General features: G+C 35.0%; 1 protein-coding gene across 7 annotated transcripts in view; it reads right to left on the reverse strand.

Annotated features, from left to right (window-relative positions):
- Window positions 1-19,967, reverse strand: part of KDM6A (lysine demethylase 6A) — a 204,290-nt gene that overhangs the window by 117,387 nt on the left and 66,936 nt on the right. For all 7 annotated transcript variants that reach the window (XM_059386257.1, XM_059386259.1, XM_059386256.1 and 4 more), the window contains one exon: window positions 9,281-9,330. In XM_059386257.1, coding sequence (XP_059242240.1) covers window positions 9,281-9,330 — 50 coding nt within the window. The remainder of the gene's footprint in view (window positions 1-9,280; window positions 9,331-19,967) is intronic.

The following is a 19,967-nucleotide window of genomic DNA, read 5'->3' on the forward strand; positions in this document are numbered from 1 at the left end:
ACCTGGTGTCATAACACCTGGTGGCAAGACACCAGGCCTGGTGCCCACTGAGCCACCCAGGTGCCCCTCATTTGTAGAGATTCTTATACAATGAAGCTTCCAAACTGAAAGACTTGTCTTAAAGTTTCAATTCTCAATCAGTCCTGACTTTATCTTCTTCCCTAGGATACCAACAAAGCTTTGCAGAGGTGGTGTTCTTTAACATAGTAAGCAATAAACTCAGCTATGTGTTCTTGGTATTTGGGGAGTCAGCTTTTGACACCTGGGGGGATCTCAAAATGCCTGTTAAGAACGCTGTACAATTTGAAACTATCAATGATAAATTATTCTGATGGCTAATTAGTATTCCATGTATGGGGGAATCCCATAATTATGTTCTCTTATTATTCAAAATATCTATAGTAGGTTTTTAAATAACAAATTTTACATTTAGTTTTCCTTGTATAGGTAAGATTAGAGGGGAGTTCCATGGCTGGCAATGGTAGACTAATCTGTTTTGGACTTAAGTCCCAATTCCTTCTTCTACCCAAGTAATTAATAGCTAGAAAGGCTGGCCAAAATATTGTTTTAAATCTGTTTTCAGGCATCAGACAACGACCAGGGCATAAAGAACTTGCAATGTTACAATCAGTAACAGTCTAAATTCATTAAAAACCAAATTCTTTCTACAACAAAATGAATAAATTGTGGCATAGTCATATAATGAAATATTATACGGCAATGAAAACAAACTACTGCAATATACAACTACAGGGATGAATCTAACATACACAGTACTGACTGAAAGAAGACAAGACTTTAAAATATGTTGCACAATTACATTTTTATTAAGTTCAAAAGCAAGCAAAATGGTATTAATACGTTATCACACCACTGCTTCCAATAAATAGGCTAATACATAAGATGACACTGGTGAAGACTCTCCAAGAGACAGTAACTATAAAATAACTGGTTTACAGAATTTATAATACATAAAATAAAGCAGCTAACTAAAGGCACTGAAGAGTAAACAGAAACAAGCAGATTCTAGTGGAAAGATGTGTCTGAACAGTGGCCCCTAAAACTTCTATATCCTAAATCCCCAAACTGAGAATATTTACCTTACACAGCAAAAGATACTCTGCAGTTGTAATTAAATGGATTGTTAGATGGTTAACGTTATCATCCTGAATTACCCAGGTTAGACCTGATGTAATCACTAGAGTCCTTAGTAAGAGAAAGGCAAGAAAGTTAAAGGCCAAAAGGCAATGAAGAGACAAAAATGTAGTAAGATACAGAGCCATGAGCCAAAAGAATGTGGGAAAACTTCAGAAGCTAGAAAAGGCAAGAGGTTCTGTAACAGAACCTCCAGAAAGAACAAGCTCTAATGACAATTTGACTTACCTAAGACTCATTTGGGATTCTGACTTTCAAAACTGTAAGATAATTAAATTTGTGTTTTTAGCCACTAAATGTGTGTTAAGTTATTAAAACAACAATAGGAAACTAATATGAAAGGCCATGCTTAGAGAAGGAAAGTTGTATGGGTTGAGTTCCATTTTCCCAGTTATTAAAACTTGCTGCTAGGTAGAGCACATATGAGAGTGGGTCACTAGTAGAAAAAGCAGTCTTTCTAATATAGAACACCTTAAGACTAAGAACCAGGAGAAATCAAAACCCACTAAATAAAGGGAAATTCAAAAAAAGAAAGGGCCAGAGAATTCAAAATTCTGTCTATCCACATGTCTGACTGACTCCTGAATCCAAGTTAGAGACTTAGACCTAAATTAAAGACAAAAGATCTGAATTGATACTTAAGTTGCCACTGGAAGAAAGTTGAGTGTGCCGTTCAAGTCCAATAAAGGTAACTGCCTGATAAAAGAGAAAGGTGGGGGGACCTCTCTAGAAGGAAATAATAGAACCAAGAGTTAGCATAATTTTCATAATGTCCAGTTCCTAACACAAAATTACAAAACATACAAAGATCCAGGAAAACAGAACATATTCTCAGGAAAGAAGAAAATCAACTGAAACTAAATCCAAAAAGATCAAGATGTTAGAATATGGCAGACAAGGGTGCGTGGGTGGCTCAGATGGTTAAGTATCTTCCTTTGGCTTGGATCATGATCCTGAGGTCCTGGTATAAAGCTCCCCATCAGGCTCCCTTGCTCAGTGGAAAGCCTGCTTGTCCCTCCCCCTCTGCTGCCTGCTTGTGTGCACACAGGCTCTCTCTTTCTGTCAAGTAAATAAATAAAATCTTTAAAAAAAAATTTTTTTTTTAATTAAAAAAAAGAAAATGGCAGACAAGGATTTTACAGTTCCTATTCTAATTGCCATCAATAAAACATACTCATAATTAAAAAGACAGGACATCTGAACAGCGAAAGAGAAATAATAATAAAAAAAGAACCCAATGGAAAATCTATAACTGAAAAATACCATATCTGAAATAAAATTCAATGGACTGAGCTAATAATTAAATGACAACAAAGAAAAGAATAAACTTCAAAAATAGAAAAGCAAATTATCCAATGTAAAGACCACAGAGAAAAAAATAAAGAGCTCCTCAGGGGCATTTATATAAAAACAAATTATCTAACCTACATGGAGTTGGATCCCCAGGAGAAAAGGAAAAAGAATGAACAAAAAATTACTTGAGGAAATAATGATAAAAATTTCCCCTATGTAATGCAAATTCAAAAATGCTCCAGCAGGATAAGTATGAAATGATCAGGCAGAGATAAATCATGATCAAACTATGGAAGCCAAAGATAACAAGCAAATCATGAAAGAACCAAACCAACTGTGTACAGGGACATCGGTACAATTAAGGGCCGATTTCTCATCAAAAAGAGGAAGGCAAGGAGGTAGACTCCATTTTAAAAAGGCAAGCCACGCCATAATTCCATAACCAGCAAAAATGCCCTTCAAAAATGAAGTCAAGGGGCGCCTGGGTGGCTCAGTGGGTTAAGCCGCTGCCTTCGGCTCAGGTCATGATCTCAGGGTCCTGGGATCGAGTCCCACATCAGGCTCTCTGCTCAGCAGGGAGCCTGCTTCCCTCTCTCTCTCTCTGCCTGCCTCTCTGTGTACTGTGATCTCTGTCAAATAAATAAATAAAATCTTTAAAAAAATGAAGTCAAAAAAATATTTTCGGATAACAGAAACTCATCTCTGCCAGATCTTTACTATAAGAAATGTTAACCAAAGTTCGTTAGCCTAGAAGAAAATAGTGCATGAACAATATCAGAAATGGTAACCATATACGTAAATACAAACCATTACTATTGTCACTGTAATATATGGGTCTGTTCAAAGCAAAAAAAACCATCATCTTGTGGAGTTAAAAATGTAAATTTAATAGATATAACTACTATCACATAAAGGACACGGATAGGTAAGAAGTGGACTTAAGTAACTGAAAACTTTCCACATCTTAGGTGAATTGACACAATGTTAACTGAGACTTAACTGTGAAAAATTAAAGGTATATACTATAATCCCAGTGAATGAATAATGAAAAGCAGAGCTAAAATGGACAAAAGGAAAAGTAAAGTGAAATTGTAAAACATTCAAATATCAAAAAGGGATAGGGAAAGTAGGTAAGGAAGAATGTAAGACCAAGAAACTGAGAGGACAAACAGAAAAGGAAAAATCAAGATGCAAACCCTATCATATAAATGAGTACATTACTATGAATGGTTTAACAGTGCAAGTAAAAAAGAGAGATTCTGAGACTGCATAAAAAACAAGACCCACTTATAAGTTATCTACAAAAAAAGAATTGTAAATATAAAGTTACCAACTGGTTGGAAAGAAGAGAAAAAGGATGTATCACATAATAACAAGCCTAAGAATGACAGAATGTCTATATTAAAATTAGACAGAACACATGTCAAGACAAAAGGAATTACCAGAGGTAAAAACAGTATTTTATCATGACAAAAGGGTCAATTCACCAGGTAAAAATAACAATCAGGAATGTATATATACAAGTAAGAAAACTTCAAAATATATTTTTTTAAAAAGGGCAAAATTAAAAGACAATTCCACAATCATTAAGCAATAACTCAGCAAATGACACAGACAAAAATCATCAAAGACAGAAATTTGAAATACACTATCAACTGCCTTTACCTTTGTTTATAGCATAGTACAACCAACAAATACAAATCCCGTGGCTATGTCCAAGTGCTAAGCCAATAAAGTCTTAATATATTTCAAAAGAATGAAATTATACAAAGTATGCTGTATAAATAAAATAGAATTAGAAATCACTAACAAGGGATGCCTGGGTGGCTCAGTTGGTTGGACAACTGCCTTCGGCTCAGGTCATGATCCCGGAGTCCCGGGATCGAGTCCCACATCAGGCTCCCAGCTCCATGGGGAGTCTGCTTCTCTCTCTGACCTTCTCCTCGCTCATGCTCTCTCTCACTGTCTCTCTCTCAAATAAATAAATAAAATCTTAAAAAAAAAAAAAAGAAAGAAAGAAATCACTAACAATGAGATATCTAAAATAACCCAAGTATTTTGAAATCATACAACATGTATCCAAACAACCCATGGGTCAGAAGAAAGAGAAAGTAGAAGACATTTTCAAATAAAAGGTTAACAAAAATAGAAAATATAAAAATTTGTGGTATACAATTAAAGCAACGCTAACAAAAATAGATACCTTTAAATACTTATACTAGAGGAAAAAGAAAATCATTCATCTAAGCTTCTACCTAAATAAGAGAAAATTAAACAGAAAGTAAGCAGAACAAATAAAGACAATCAGAAATCAATGAAATATAAAACAATACTGAAAAAAGAAAAAAAACTATGAAACAAAGATTTTTGCAAAGATCAATAAAATGGGGGCACCTAGGTGGCTCAGTCGTCAAGCCTCTGCCTTTGGCTCACGTCATGATCTCAGGGTCCTGGGATGGAGCCCCACATAGGGCTCCCTGCTCAGTGGGAAGCCTACTTTCCCTCTCCCACTCCCCCTGCTTGCATTCCCGTTCTCACTGTCTCTCTGTCAAATAAATAAATAAAATCTTTAAAAAAAAATTCAATAAAATTGATAAACCTCTAGCCAAGCTGATCAAGAAACAAAAGTATTAGGAATAAAATAGGTCATACTTCATCACCAGTTCTACAGTTATTAAAAGGAAACTAGAGTTACAACAGAAAACAGTAATCTGAAAATTATTGTTGGGTTATGCCATCGAAAAGAACTCTTGCACAGTATATGTGATTAAGCCCAGTTAAGGCCTCTTTATAAACTTTTAAGACTTGGCAAGTAGGGGGCGCCTGGGTAGCTCAGTGGGTTAAGCCACTGCCTTCGGCTCAGGTCATGATCTCAGGGTCCTGGGATCGAGTCCCACATCGGGCTCTCTGCTCAGCAGGGAGCCTGCTTCCTTCTCTCTCTCTGCCTGCCTCTCAGTGTACTTGTAATTTCTCTCTGTCAAATAAATAAATAAATAAATAAGAAAGAAAATGGGTTAAGAAATTAAAAAAAAAAAAAAGACTTGGCAAGTAGGTTCAGGGATCCATTCATCTTGCAGCTGCCCAAGACAAGCCTCAACTATAAGTTTCCTTTGCTTATTAAAAGTGCTATCTTCCAACCTGCAGTGGGCCACCCCTTTCATTGGTCTTTCCCTGCCTTCTGTCTAAATATAGGGATCAGTTTCAGCTTTGCTCTTCAAAGGCACAATTAAGGGGGCAAGCCACAGAATGTGAGAAAATATTTCTAAAACATGTATCTGACAAAGGGCTTTCCCCCGGAATATGTAAATAGCCCATACAACTCAACTGAGGCCAAAAAAAAAAAAAGTTAGAAATGAGCAAAAGACGTGAACAGGTAATTTAGCAAAGAAAGTATACTAAAGGCCGATAGCGCACAGAAGATACTGAACATCACTGTCATCAGGAAAATGTAGATAAAACCAAGATGAAAAACCACTACTTACCTACTAGAATGGCTAAAGTTAAAAGAGAGTGACAATACCAGGTACTGTCCAAGATGTAGAACTAGGGAAATGAAATGCTGCTAGCTGGAATGTAAAATGCTACAGCCACTATGGAAAACAGGTTGGTAATTAAACCTATTAACTGCAATGGAACCCAGCATTTCCAAATCCTAGATACATGTACCAAGAAAAATGAAAACCTATATCCATATACAGACAAATGTTCACAGAATTTCATTTATATTTACCTAAAGCTAGATACAACACAAATGTCTAACAACTGATAAATGGAATAACTGTGGCAGAATCATTCTATGAAATACTACTTAAAGATTAAAAAGAACACAATATTGATACACACAACATGGATGAGTCTCAAAAATAGAATGCTAAATGAAAGACATCAAAAACAAACGAATACATCCTGCTTGGATCTAGTTGTGAGGGATTCTAGAAAAGGCAAAACTAAAGAGATAGAAAGCAAATAACTAACTGCCTGGGACCGGGGAGTCAAGCAAGAATGGACATCAGCTGTAAAGGGGGCATAAGGGAACACTGAATGATGGAAATATTCTGTATCTTAATTGTAGTAATGGTTATACAACTTCATATAAACTGCTGAAACACAGCAAGCTTATACACTTAAAATTATGTAAGTTATACCTCAAAAAAGCTGGGGGGGGGAATCATCAGATATTTTTGTGGAGCTAAACAACTTATTTAGATTAAGAGATTTTTTTTAACATTATGTTGTGTTAGGATAATTAGCCATAAGGAAAAAGATGAATTTAGATGTTCCTCACAGAATAAATCAAGGATGACTTAAATCTCAAATGGATCACAGATTTAAATTAAAAAATAAAAACCAAAAAAAAAAAAATAATAAATAAATAAATAAATAAAAATAAAAACCATTCAAGTACTAAAAGAGTATGTTGGTGAATTTTTTTAACACCTGGGAATAAGGAAAAAACCTGTCCTAGAACTCAAAGTAGGAAAAAACTGATAAATTTGACTGCAAAGAAAAGACTTCTGCATAGGCAAAAACAAATACACAAAAGCAAAGCAAAACAACAATGTCAAACTGCAACTTGTTGTACTCCAGATAAAGGATAAATACTTCCTACAAAATACAGCTATATAAAACAGAAAAATAAAACAATGGCCCACCCAATAATAGAAAATTAGGCAAGAGATATGAACAGATGTTTCAAAGAAAAATGGCCTTTAAAATTTAATTTCAAAAAACTCAAGTTGTTAACAATTAAGAAAAATGCAAATTAAAACAACAATAAGCAAAAACAAACGAACAAACACAACAATAAGCACAATTTCTCACCTATCAGATACAAAAAGCCTGCTAACATAAACTCTCTTGCTTAAAACCAAGGGGAAATCAGCAATCCCAAAGGAGCTATACTGAACACTTACCCTTATAAAGGATCCCACTTACATACCAAAGAATCACTCACTAATAAAAATATGAAAAGACACTTGTACTACTTATTACAGTACTATCTACAATAAAGGCAAAGACTGAAGCAACTGGTTTGAATAAACTACGGAATAAATCTTCATAACCTTGGGTTAGGCAAAGATTTCTTATATGCAACACTAAAAGCACAAGCAATGAAAGAAAAAACTGAGAAAAATGGACAGCATCAAAATTTAAAATTTTTGCACTTCAAAAATATACTGCCAAGAAAGTGAAAATACAAGCCACAGACCCTGAAAACATATTTGCAAATTATGTATCTGGTAAGAGATTGTATCCAGAATGTATAAAGATCTCTGACAACATATACATATATAAAAAACAAGGGCACAGCGTTTGCACAGAATATATCAAACAGCCAATGCGTTCATAAAAAGATGCTAAATATCATCAGTCATTTGACAAATGGAAATAAAAACCATAATAAGATGTTACTTCACACCCACTATGATGGTTACACTCAAAAACAATTACAACTTCTGACAAGACATGGAGAAACTGAAACCCTCTTAACACTGCTGGCAAGAATGTAAAACATTATAGCCACTTTGGGAAACAGTTTCTTAAAATATTAAAAGTAGATTTACCCTAAAACTCAGTAATTCTATTCCTGGCTATCTACCCTAGAACTGAAAATCTATGCCCACACAAAACTTGACAACACAAATATTCATGGCAGCACTGTTTGCAATGGCCAAAAAGTGAGAACTAAAATGCCCATCAACTAATAAAGGAATAAAATGTGGTATATCCATACAATGGAATATTATATAATAAGAAGAAAGTATTAAACATGCTATGAATGGACCAACCTTGAAAACACGCTAAGTGAAAGAAGTCAGTCACAAAAAAACACCTATACTATGGTACCATTTATAGGACATATCCAGAAAATACAAATATACAGAGACACAAAGTAGAGTAGTACCTGCCAGAGGTTGGGCATGAGGTTTCATTATGGGGAAATAGACATGTCCTAGAATAAGACTATGATTATGGTTGTACAAATCTGAAAATTCACTAAAAGTCACCGAACTGCATAGTTAAAACAGTTGAATTTCATGCTATGTAAAAATTACACTTCCACAAGCTTTTAATTTAAGTAAAGGTAAGCCACAGACAGGAAAAGTATTTTCAATACATTCTTTAAATTACCAAAATGTATTGTTAAAACTTCCACAAATCGAAAAGAAAAAACTAGGTGATGGATAAACAAAATATACCTTAAAAATATAAAATGACAATTCAGATAAAGAAACTCCACTCATCAATAAACTTATGCTTAAAAATAAACATGACGTGAAGATTAGCCTGCCCAGGTTAACTATATGAACTGCTTAAAGAAAATGGATGACTCACAGTTCTTCATTTAGGTAAGTCTTTTAAAAAACGGTTAGGTTCAGCTGTCCTCAGAGTTCCAATTACAGACAGACTATACCAAGAAAGATTCCTATTTTAATTTCCCCATTGTTCCTTGCCTTTTCAGTCTTATAAACCCATCTTATACATCTAATAAAAGCCTTCTTTTATTCCCAGGTACCAACTTAAGACAAAACAAAAAAACAAACAAACAAACATTTTGTTGCCATTTGGTTTTACTTGCTTTTAAATTCTTACACTTAGTATCATCTTTGGCCAATAATGTGTGTCAGAGTAATCTATCTCTTTTAATAAAATACAAGGTGGTTCATACAAGATAACGCAAACATTTGCCTTTCCAATCTTCTTTCCTTATGGTGTTTTTTAAAGTAATTAATGAAACAAAGAAAAAAAAGAGCACAATTCATTCTGAGCATAACCAGTAGTAATCAGACCAAAAAACAAGTAGGAAACGAACATGAAAATGTTCACTAACCTTCCAGTAGTCAGATTGTAAACTGTAGTACCTCTGGTATGCAGATAATGCTGAAAGAGGGAAAATAAGTATGAGTCGCAATTACGTCCCATGCCAAATCAATAATATACGTTTTAAGAAACATCACAATAAGCTTCCCATCATACCCCACCTTCCAACAGAGAGTGATATTTAAGACCAAACAATTTAGAAATCTGGACCCTCCCCATCCTGTAATCAGACATAGAAGTATCAAATACACAGGAGTTCAAGGATGTAAACCCATTCACACCTCAGACCTAATCTTGAACAGAATCTAGGCTACCTCTTGAATCAACATGGCCCTCTCACAGAGTAGATCTGATAAAAGGATTAAGAATTTCTACTTTGGAATGTGCTGAGTTATTTGTTCCCACAAGGGATCTCACGTCTAAGAATGACCAAGAGCTCAACCACAGCAAGGAGCAAAAGGACTGTTCCTTTTGTGATGTTTCCTTTCATATAATCAACAAAAAAATCCAGCCCACAATTAACTTACTCCAACTCAATTCCAAAATAGGGAATCGCATACCCCTAAATCCATGATGCATAAAAGGCTGTGGAAAAAATTATAGTTCCTGTCAATCCAAAAACTCAGTGAGGAGGTTAAAAAACAAAATAAAATGAAAATTACATACACATATTAGAATTGGTAGAGAGAATCTTTTTAAAAAACTGTTCAGCATTAAATAAGTCATGGGGATGTAATGGTGCAATGGTGACTACAGTTAACAATACTGTGTTGCATATTTCAAAGTCGCTAAGGGAGTAAATCTTAAAAGCTTTCATCACAAGAAAAAAATTTTTTAACTATGGTGATGGATCTAAGAAGACTTACGGTGCTCCTTTTTCAATATATACATTGAATCATTATATTATTCAATGCCTAAAACTAATGTTATATATCAAGTATACCTCAATTTAAAAAAGACTTAAGATTTTTTCAAATAAAAGATTTCGAAAGTGTAAAATTTTAAGTAGATAAAAATGGGGGGAAATGCAAATTAATATTTTCTAGAACTGTGTGTGTAACGCTTTCATAGTGTTTATCAGTAAACAGCCAAAATACATGTGAATACAAAGAAGAGAACTTTCTAAACATGTTCAAATTAGAGAAGCATTACCCAAAAGCATCATCATATATCTGAACAAGTAACTTATTTAAATAATGTTCATCTTTTTTGGCATTAGATGATGCCAACCAACCTATCCTTGGAAGGGCATTTAGAAATATGTCCAGTTTTAGTGAAAAATTTATTATAAACTATCCTGCATTTTCTAGTTCTTCACACGATTGTTGCTAGCTCACAAAGGTCACTGATTAATGGTCTTCTAAAAAGAAAAGCAATCCAACTTATCATTCACCCTGGAAAAAAAAGAGTCAAACAAGGTTTGTGTCCAGAAACCATCACTGATTTATAAAAGACAGTCATAGGAAAGGTATTCTCCCTCTATTACTGGATGCAAACAAGAAAACCTATATATCACTGAATACCACCACAAAGGGAACTACTCTTAGTATGAAGCCCACAGAAGATAGGAGAGGAAACAAAAGGAAAGTAGCTGGATACTTTTAGACCTCAAACTAGGCCTAGTACACAACTCACCTACGAACTTACACTTATGGGAGGCAATCAATTTGCTTATTATTTAAGCTAGAATCAGGTCTTTGCTTTTGTACCAAAATCACCCTAACCAGTAAAAGTCGGGGTTCCTAAAAATTTTGTGCACTCACCATATTAAATCCGGACTGCCTTTCAAAGATGTTCTGGGATTCCAGCAACCTTGGAAAACCTGTTTCCAATAACCTACCTAATAATATATATTACATGACTTCATAAAATTCCCATTTTAGAATTGGCAGTGCACTTAAAGAGATAGCATGGTGTCCTCCAAAGTAAATGAAATACGAGGTCCAAGAAGCCTATGTGACTATCAGCTGGGAGAAACATAGCATCCATACTACTATATGGTAAACCAAAAAATAAACACGAACTCTCAAATTCAAAGTCAAAAAAGTAAATGCTTCAAAGTGCAAGCACAGATTTGTAAATGAGACATTCCTTCCATGAGCATTTCTTACCTTTCCAATTATACCTTACCCCATTAGGCCTAGCATCCTATTTTAAGAAAAAAATCTTAACATATTTTATGATTCCTAATTCAAATAAATCATTAGAACTCTATAGACTATACAAGTACCCATCACCAGAATCTCTATAGTGAAATCCTTCTAACCAAAGCAAAGTCATTTCAAATCTCTAAGTCAGTTATGTATCCATGAAAAAGAATTCCTGGTTCACTGTAGCTAGACTTTTCTAAGTCCTTAACAGAGAATAAAGGAAATCATTTGTTTGGACATCCTTATAATACTTAAAACCTTTTTCACAATGACTGTAGCATATTATCTTACTAGGCTCTTCCTTCCCTGAATCATCTAATCTTCACTTTGTGATCCCTGGGTCCTCTATTGGTTCAAGAAGTCCTTCTTCATCCTACTAGGAAATCTTTTTACCATTACATCAGGAAAGACTGTCCTTTTGCCACTTAACAAAAAATGGTGTGCCCAAACATACTAATATCCACTCTCTATCAACCAAATTCCAAAGCTCAGATCTTTTTAATCCTGGGAACCAACTTTATTTATGAACAGACCTCAAATTATTTTTTCATAATTTTGAGTTTCATTTTTAAACAAGACTATTTAGTCTTTTAGATTAAAAAAGAAGAAAATATAATTTAAAAGAGTATTTAAAAACTGGCAAAGAAGCTGGGTCTAAAAAAAATAAATGCAAAAAATAACAATGAGAAGTTAAATTTAACTATTATAACAACTTAAGTGTAACCTTTCTCACACAATCTCCTTTATTTTACCCTTTACCTTGGGAATATAGAAGAGGAGGAAACAAAAAAGGAAATTATCAAGGATAAAAGAATGACCTATACAGATGGGAGAAGGTATTACACATAGCCCTCCTTTAACTTCAAAATTGTGCTATACAGCTTTTCACATATAAAAATGATAAAACTAAATAATAATGGCTAATACTCAGTTATAATAAGGGAAATAGCCAAAAGTGGCAAAATTTTAAGGAAGTAGGCAGTTCTCTCGTTCTACTAGTGCTGTAAGCATAAATTAGTAAAAAAATTTTTGCAGCCTACTTTAGCAGTGTCAAAAGTTTTAATACAGTTAATCCTTGCACAACAGTAGAAAATTCACACTTAACTTTCAACTCCTGAAAAACTTGCTTAATAGCCTACTGTTGACTTAAAACCTTACCCACAACAACAAAAAGTCGATTAACATATATTTTGTTTGTTACATGTATCATATACTGTAGTCTTATAATAAAGTAAGCCAGGGAAAATAAAATATGATGAAAATTCTAAGAGAAAATACATTTACAGTATTGTAGTGTATTTACTGAAAAAAATTCCACATTTAAGTGGACCTTTGCAGTTCAAACCCATGTTATTAAAGGATTAACTACACACACACACCTTCGTTCAGTAAGCCCACCACATCAAAGTATTCCTTCTAAAAACATAAACATGGATGTGTGCAAAGATTTAGCTATAAGAATGGACAACAGTTCGTACCAAAAAAGGAAAGAACAGTCTACACAGACAATAAAGAACTCTTCTACCTATAAAATAGATACTATATAGGAAATGGAAACGTTAGTGTGTTTCTCAGATGGAGAAATTAACACGATATACCAGGTTAAAGAAAGTAGCAGAGTTTAATTCAATTTTAAAATGTTGAAAATTTATTGTGATAGAAATGTCTCTGAAGATTTGCATCAGAAATGTTTAAAAACAAGTGTCTCTCAATGATAAAATACCAATGGGTCTTTAATACATTCACATAATATTTCTTAAGTATTAAGTGGCTAGCACCATGCCAGATATAATGAAATAGAGATGTGAGCAAACACATGGCTCTGTTCTCAGGCTGTTTACCTTCTATGGTTATTGATCTTTTAATATTTTTCTTTAAACAATGAACATATTAATTCATATAAATGTTAAAATAAATGTACTTATGTTAAAATTGGGAAATGGTCAACATTATCAAATGAGAACTCCCAGGAAGGAGACGGTAGGAAAAGTACCAGCTTTAGGTAAATATACATTCTCACCACTTCCTAAAAGACTGACATTAAGCCTTTTATTATTATTATTTTTTTCATCATGGTAAGTATACTCTTGAATCCCTATCACCCATTTCACGTACCCCCACCCACCTGCCCTCTGGTACCCATCAGTTTTTGTTCTCTATAATTAAGAGTCTGTTTCGTGGTTAGCCTCTTTCTTGTTCCCTTTACTCGTTTGTTTTATTTCTTAAATTCCACATATGAGTGGAATCATATAGTATTTGTCTTCCACTTATTTTGCTCAGCACTATACTCCTTAGTTCTACCCATGCTGTTGCAAATGGCAGGATTTCATTCTTTTTCATGCCTGGATAATATTTCATTGTCTATATATACCATATCTTCTTTATCCTTTCATCTACTGATGGGACACTTGGGCTGCTTTCATAATTTGGGTATTGTACATAAGGTTACAATAAACATGGGGATGCATGAATCCCTTTCAATTAGTGTTTTTGTCTTTTGGGAGTAAATACCCAGTAGTGCAATTGCAGGATCATAGGATAGTTCTACTTTTAACTTTTTAAGGAACCTCCATACTGTTCTCTAGAGTCGCTGCACCAGTTTGCACTCCCACCAACCGTGAACAAGGGTTCCCTTTTGTCCACCATTCTCACCCACACATTATTTCTTATGTTGTTGATTCTGGCCATTCTGTCAGGTGTGAGGTGGAATCTCACTATAATTCTGATTTACATATCCCTGATGATGAGTGGACATCCAGCTATTTGATTAAAGTTAATTCCTTGTAAGTTACAAGCAGCCTAAAGAGTTTTTTCAGTAAAAGAATAAGGTGTAACTGAAGAATAAAAAGAGAAGTTCAAAGTCTTATTATAATTTGTCTGGAATTTAAAAAAGAGAGATTTCCGGAGAAATACAGTGAGGGAGTAAAGAGAATTAAGACATTCAGTAGATACCAGAAACGTCATGCTTGGAAGTATTATGGCTTTGAGTTAAGGTTATCAGAACAAGAGAAAGACAGTGTGCCTGATGACAAGTCCATACGTGTAGTGTGGGATGAAAAGAAACAACAATGTAGTTTAAAGGTGATAGCCTTGCCAGAAAAAAGGGAACCTTCTGCAGAGTTACATGCAATGGAAATGCAAGGAAGGAAGGTTTAAAATGCAGTCTATATTCCTAATATTAGACTGTATACTAACTGCAGACAAAACTCAGCATTTCTGTTTTCACCCCCTAGCCCAATGTGTCTAGGTTTGGAAGGAAAGGATGTACTTCTTTGACATTCTTCAAATTTGTCAGTTGCACTGACTGCCTTCTTTACGCCAGAACAGGCTGTGGTTGCCTAAAGTTATTAGGTCAACAGATTTATTTGATTTATTTCATTTGTTATCCGAGGCTAGACTGAAAGGTTACATTTATACCCTGGATAAATGATATCTTAGAGAGCTTAACTTTCATTATATATAAATGACTGATTTATTCCGCTCACTAGCCTTCTCAAATTCCGCTTTCTGCCTTCTCAAATTGTGACTGCCCAAAACACATCTTTTCCCTTTTATGCAGCATTAATACGTATTAAACACATGCTAACATTTGAGAAACCCTGTGAACAGTATCCACAACAGACCTTTGTTCCCATCTCCTTTTCTCCACACATTTGCAAAGATTTAATATTACAGATTCAACCAGACAGAAAGTTGGAAAAGCAAAGAAACAATCTTTTACTGCTTCATCAGCACCTTCCCTGAGACTTTCAACTATAATTAATGCACACTGCCATTATTAAATTAATATAGCTGGAGCACCTGGGTGGCTCAGTTGGTTAAGCATCTGACTCTTGGTTTCAGATCAGGTCATGATCTCGGAGTGGTGGGATGGAGCCCCATGTCAGACTCCGCTGGAGGTTATTTCCCTCTGCTCCTACCCTTGCTCTCACATCTCTTTCTCTAAAATTAATATACTCCTCAAGATCTTTAGCACCTCACATATGGCTTACTATAACAGAAACAAAGTATATGCTTTGAGTTCCTTCAATGTGTTCTGCAACAGCTCTCTGGTTCTTTAAGCTACTCTAACTTATGCTTATTGCCTAGACATAGGATTCTGACAACCTCAGTTATGGTCACTGTTTTGCTTTCTTGGATACTTCTCAAATGCATTTTCTAATTCTAGACCATGAGTGAACTGAACAAAACTTGTGATTCCCAAATTGCAATGGAAGGAGTGGAAGTACTGGGGATTTTTTTTTTAAACATAGATATCACAGTTTGAAAACCACTAAATACATTTAAATGAAGTTATACAAAGAAACAGGATGCAATGAGTAAATGCAATGACCACATATGAACAATCACCTTGACTGTAATGGGTTTTTAGAGACATACGTAATATCCAATCTATGGATATTATGTGCCTGTATAGGTCAGTATTTTGTATTTTTATTTCATTTTATCTTACTATCTCAACACAAATTTGTATTGTATAGCAAAAATATATACAATGCAAACTAATTTCAATGATTCTATCTGAAAGGCGTTTTAAACAAAGAGTAAAAGAATCACAACCTTCAGGGGTGCCTGGCTGGCTCAGTTGGTTAAGTGCCTGACTTGTGATTTCTACTAAGGTCATGATCTCATGGGTCATGGGATGGAGCCCCAGGGTCACAAAGGGCTCCACACTCAGTAGGGAGTCTGCTTGGGACTCCTTCTATCCCTCTCTCTCTGCCCCTCCCCAACTTGTACGGACACGTGTGCACGCTCTCTTTCTCATATAAATAAATAAATCTTAAAAAATCTTAAAAAAAAAAAAAAAGAATCACAACCTCCAGTTCTAACAGCTACAACAATAAAGAGGAAATCATGCAAGGATTAAGAAAAGGGTAATTTCTGAAGAAGCCAAAGAAGATCTATTATTGGAAAATAACCACTCTATGTTCTTATATTTTATATATCCTAGGATGGAGTCTTGTCATTCTACCTAAGAACAACAAAGAGAAGACAAAGAGAGCTCACCAACTCTGACTTAAGACTTCTTCACACTAGCAACTCTTGGCATCAAACTCACCCTAGCCATCTGTAACTGCTGAGTTACTAAAACAACCAAAATATATTTTGTCCAAAAGTGATAGACAATGCAACAAAATGAGAAAATTACTTGAAGGAAGGAGGAAAGGGAGAAAAAAATCAATCACTGTCACTGGAGGGAATTTCAGAGAAAACTTCCAACTCATAACAAACCACAAAGAAACTATTTTTTTAAATTTTCATGGTTTTCATGCTAATATCAGGAATGAGTTATTACTATATCTCCTCTTCAACTAACTGTTTTACTTCAGGATTTCTTACTATCTCCCAAGTCTCCTACCTCATAATTTCTTTTTAGAATTTTGATGTGTACTCTGAGATAATTTGCTACTTAATTTTCTAAGCAATTAACTTAGTGACTGTCCTTACCTATAATTTGCCACACGTATTTACAGATATTACATATAATTTCTATTATACTACTCCTAAGGTCCATCACATATATTTGCAAGAATATATACGCCTGTCCTTCGGTCCAGGGTTCTCCATCTCTCAGGTTGTTTTCCAACCCAAAGAAGAGAAATCACTGTCCCATCTCATGGCTTAAGGCAGTCTAACAGCGCCATCAGCTGTTTGGTTCAGCAAAGGCTAATGAGTTAGCTTCAGGGTTAGGAGTGGCAAAGGAAGTACAGGAAACTCTAAAAAATCATTCAAATCTCACTTCTAGGAAGGAATAACAGGAGTCCTGCCTGCAGACAGCCTCTAACAGTGAGTGAGCTGCTTTAGGTGCAGAGCCACCTTGCCCAAGGTCACACTCCCTCCCAGGCTGGCCCATACCCAGTATCAAAAGGATGGAGTATAAAGACTTGGTCATCTTTACCCAACCTGGGATAGCTCTGAAGGGCCATTCTAGCTCCAAGGCTCCACATGGAGTTGGCCAAGGCTGTCACAGCTTAACTTCTCACCTCTGTCCAATTCTTCCTCTTTTCAACCCAATTCTTACCCCTCTACCTTCCACAAGTGCTGATCTTAAAGGCACTCCTTACTAAATATCCTGTATGCTGAACTCAATCCAAAGGAATCCAACCCACAAATAGGCCAAGAGCACTGAGACTTCACTGACCAAGCCACCCTGGCGCCCCAACCAATTAGTTTTTAAGAATAAATTCCTAGAAGCCAAATGACCAAATCAAGTGACAGAAATTTTTTTTTAAAACTCTTCAAACATATTACAAACCAGAAAGGTTTATTTTTAAAAAAAACAAAAAACAAAAAACAAAAAACAAAAAAACCTGTTTTAGGAAATCTTTTTTTCCTTCTGTTTCAAATTCATCTGACATGACAGAAAATGTTTTTTAATGAATAAATCCGTAACAGTAATGATAAAGTATACCATCTGCAGATCAGAAATGTTTAGGAATTCCTATAAGGCAGGAAGCAAGATGGTATCACAATGACAAATAAGGATAAAAAGTACAGTCCAAAATGTACACAAAACAGATTCTACGATTTTGTACTTCAAAAGTAGAAGTAGTTTTTCACAAGGAACCCCACGATCAGAAAATTTCACACAAAGAAGAGGACTCAGTACTATAACTATAGAAGTGTCTTCAGAATAATGGGCCAGTAAGTCCCCTACATACGTATACCTCAGCAATTTACTCACATGTTCACTGTATGGCTTATGTGTACTCCCTAAAAAGTTATGGTTTATAATCTGTTCTCCAAAATTAAATGTCTATTTGGCTGAAGCTGGAGGTTCTCACCTTGCAATGGGTTCCGGGTTCCAAAGAGAGGAGGAGGAAGCAGCCTAAGGTGACAATGTCTCCATAAACTGGTGGTAGGGGTGATGGGAGTGTGGACAGGCCTACTAGAAATGGGCTATAATTTTGAACTTACAGGAAGATGGCGAAGAGTGGACAGAAAGAATTCAATAATTAGTATGTAAAAAGGAATGTTTTTTTTAACTTGGAAATATGGTCAATAAAGACTCAAGGAAAATTAAAGAAAAAAATCAAAGTAACAGAAGCCATCAGCTTGAAATACTACAACATACTAAAATACATACATACATACATACATATATATATACCTCCGCATCCATTCTCACCTTCCTCTTCTTCCTATTACAAATAACTGAACTACTGCCTAGCTATCAATGGCCAGTTCATCTACATGACAGTAAATGGGTCTCAAAGCACCTCTTTTCAAGGACTTAAATCCTTAAGTTACCATTCTCTGCTCCCATCTTATTAGATTACTCCCTGCCAGCTAGTTTGCCATATGTCCCACCTTACTTCCAAAAAAAATCCAGTTAAGAATAAAACAAATATCCCTAGACTCATACCCATACAGCCAAACATTTTATAAATGGAAAATATAGTTAAGTTCATAGGTTAATGAAGTTTTAAAGAGTTTTATATATGTGTGTGTGTGTGTGTGTGTACACACACACACACACAAAATAGCATGCTCTCCAAGATGCAGAATTTAAAAATTATATTGTAGAGAGAATGTGTGTACTTTTGTGTAAAACGGTTTCCTTTACATAAGTTAGTCTTAATTAAAAAATCTAACAGTGTTAAGTAATTATTAATACCTATTATCCTGAAGCCATTTCATAAGTACTAACCAGTTTCACATAACAATCACCAAACCCTTTTATCTCTGGCTTTTCAGATTAGAAGACTGAAGCTCTGAGGTTATATATACATTATGCTAACGATAATGCCACTGTAAACAATGGAGATGAGCTGAGAAATAAGCCTAACTTCAAACCCCACATATATTACACCTGTCTCAAACAAAAACTGAATTTTCACTAGGAAAAGTGCTCATTTGACCTAATATGAAAGTGGCATTATAAAATATCAACATTAAACAGCAACAATCCTTCAGTCCAGCCCTGAAACATGCCGGCTGTTCTGCCCACTAAATAAAGTTGTGGAAAACAAGTATACTATGTTTATCTGGTCCACATTCAGATGTTCACTATCATCAGAAGGTTAAAATGTTCTTGTTTATAAGGATACAATTTTTCTTTGCTATAGGTTTTGCCTTTGATATTAGAAGAGTGGGTGGTATTTGGGGGTGCTTTCTCTTCCTAAATGAATAGTAGTCTGCATCAGCAGCATGGTACTACAAAAGGGACACATCTTAGGGGACTGTCTTGAATTATTTAACTCATTTCTTACAGGAAAAAAATTCCAAGTAAATAAAAAACCTGTTTTCTCCAATGCTCAAGCTCATTATATGCTCATCTCTCTGCGCTGCTTATCATTACAATGACTACAGACCAGATTTTCATTCAAATTATTTTCTAGCTACAATGGAAGTTTTACAGTCCGGATAAAGAGGGGAAATATTGAGTCGTTGTTACTTCTTCAAAGTGTCGATATATGGCTCACCTTTTTTTTCTTTTTTCTTTAAAAATCTTACGTTTTAAGAGAGCAAGCAAGCAGAAGCAAGGGGGTGAGACAGAGAGAGAAGCAGACTCCTTGCTGAGCAGGGAGCCCAATGTGGGGCTGG

Source organism: Mustela nigripes, chromosome X, assembly GCF_022355385.1.
Source record: "Mustela nigripes isolate SB6536 chromosome X, MUSNIG.SB6536, whole genome shotgun sequence".
Classification (NCBI taxonomy): domain Eukaryota; kingdom Metazoa; phylum Chordata; class Mammalia; order Carnivora; family Mustelidae; genus Mustela; species Mustela nigripes.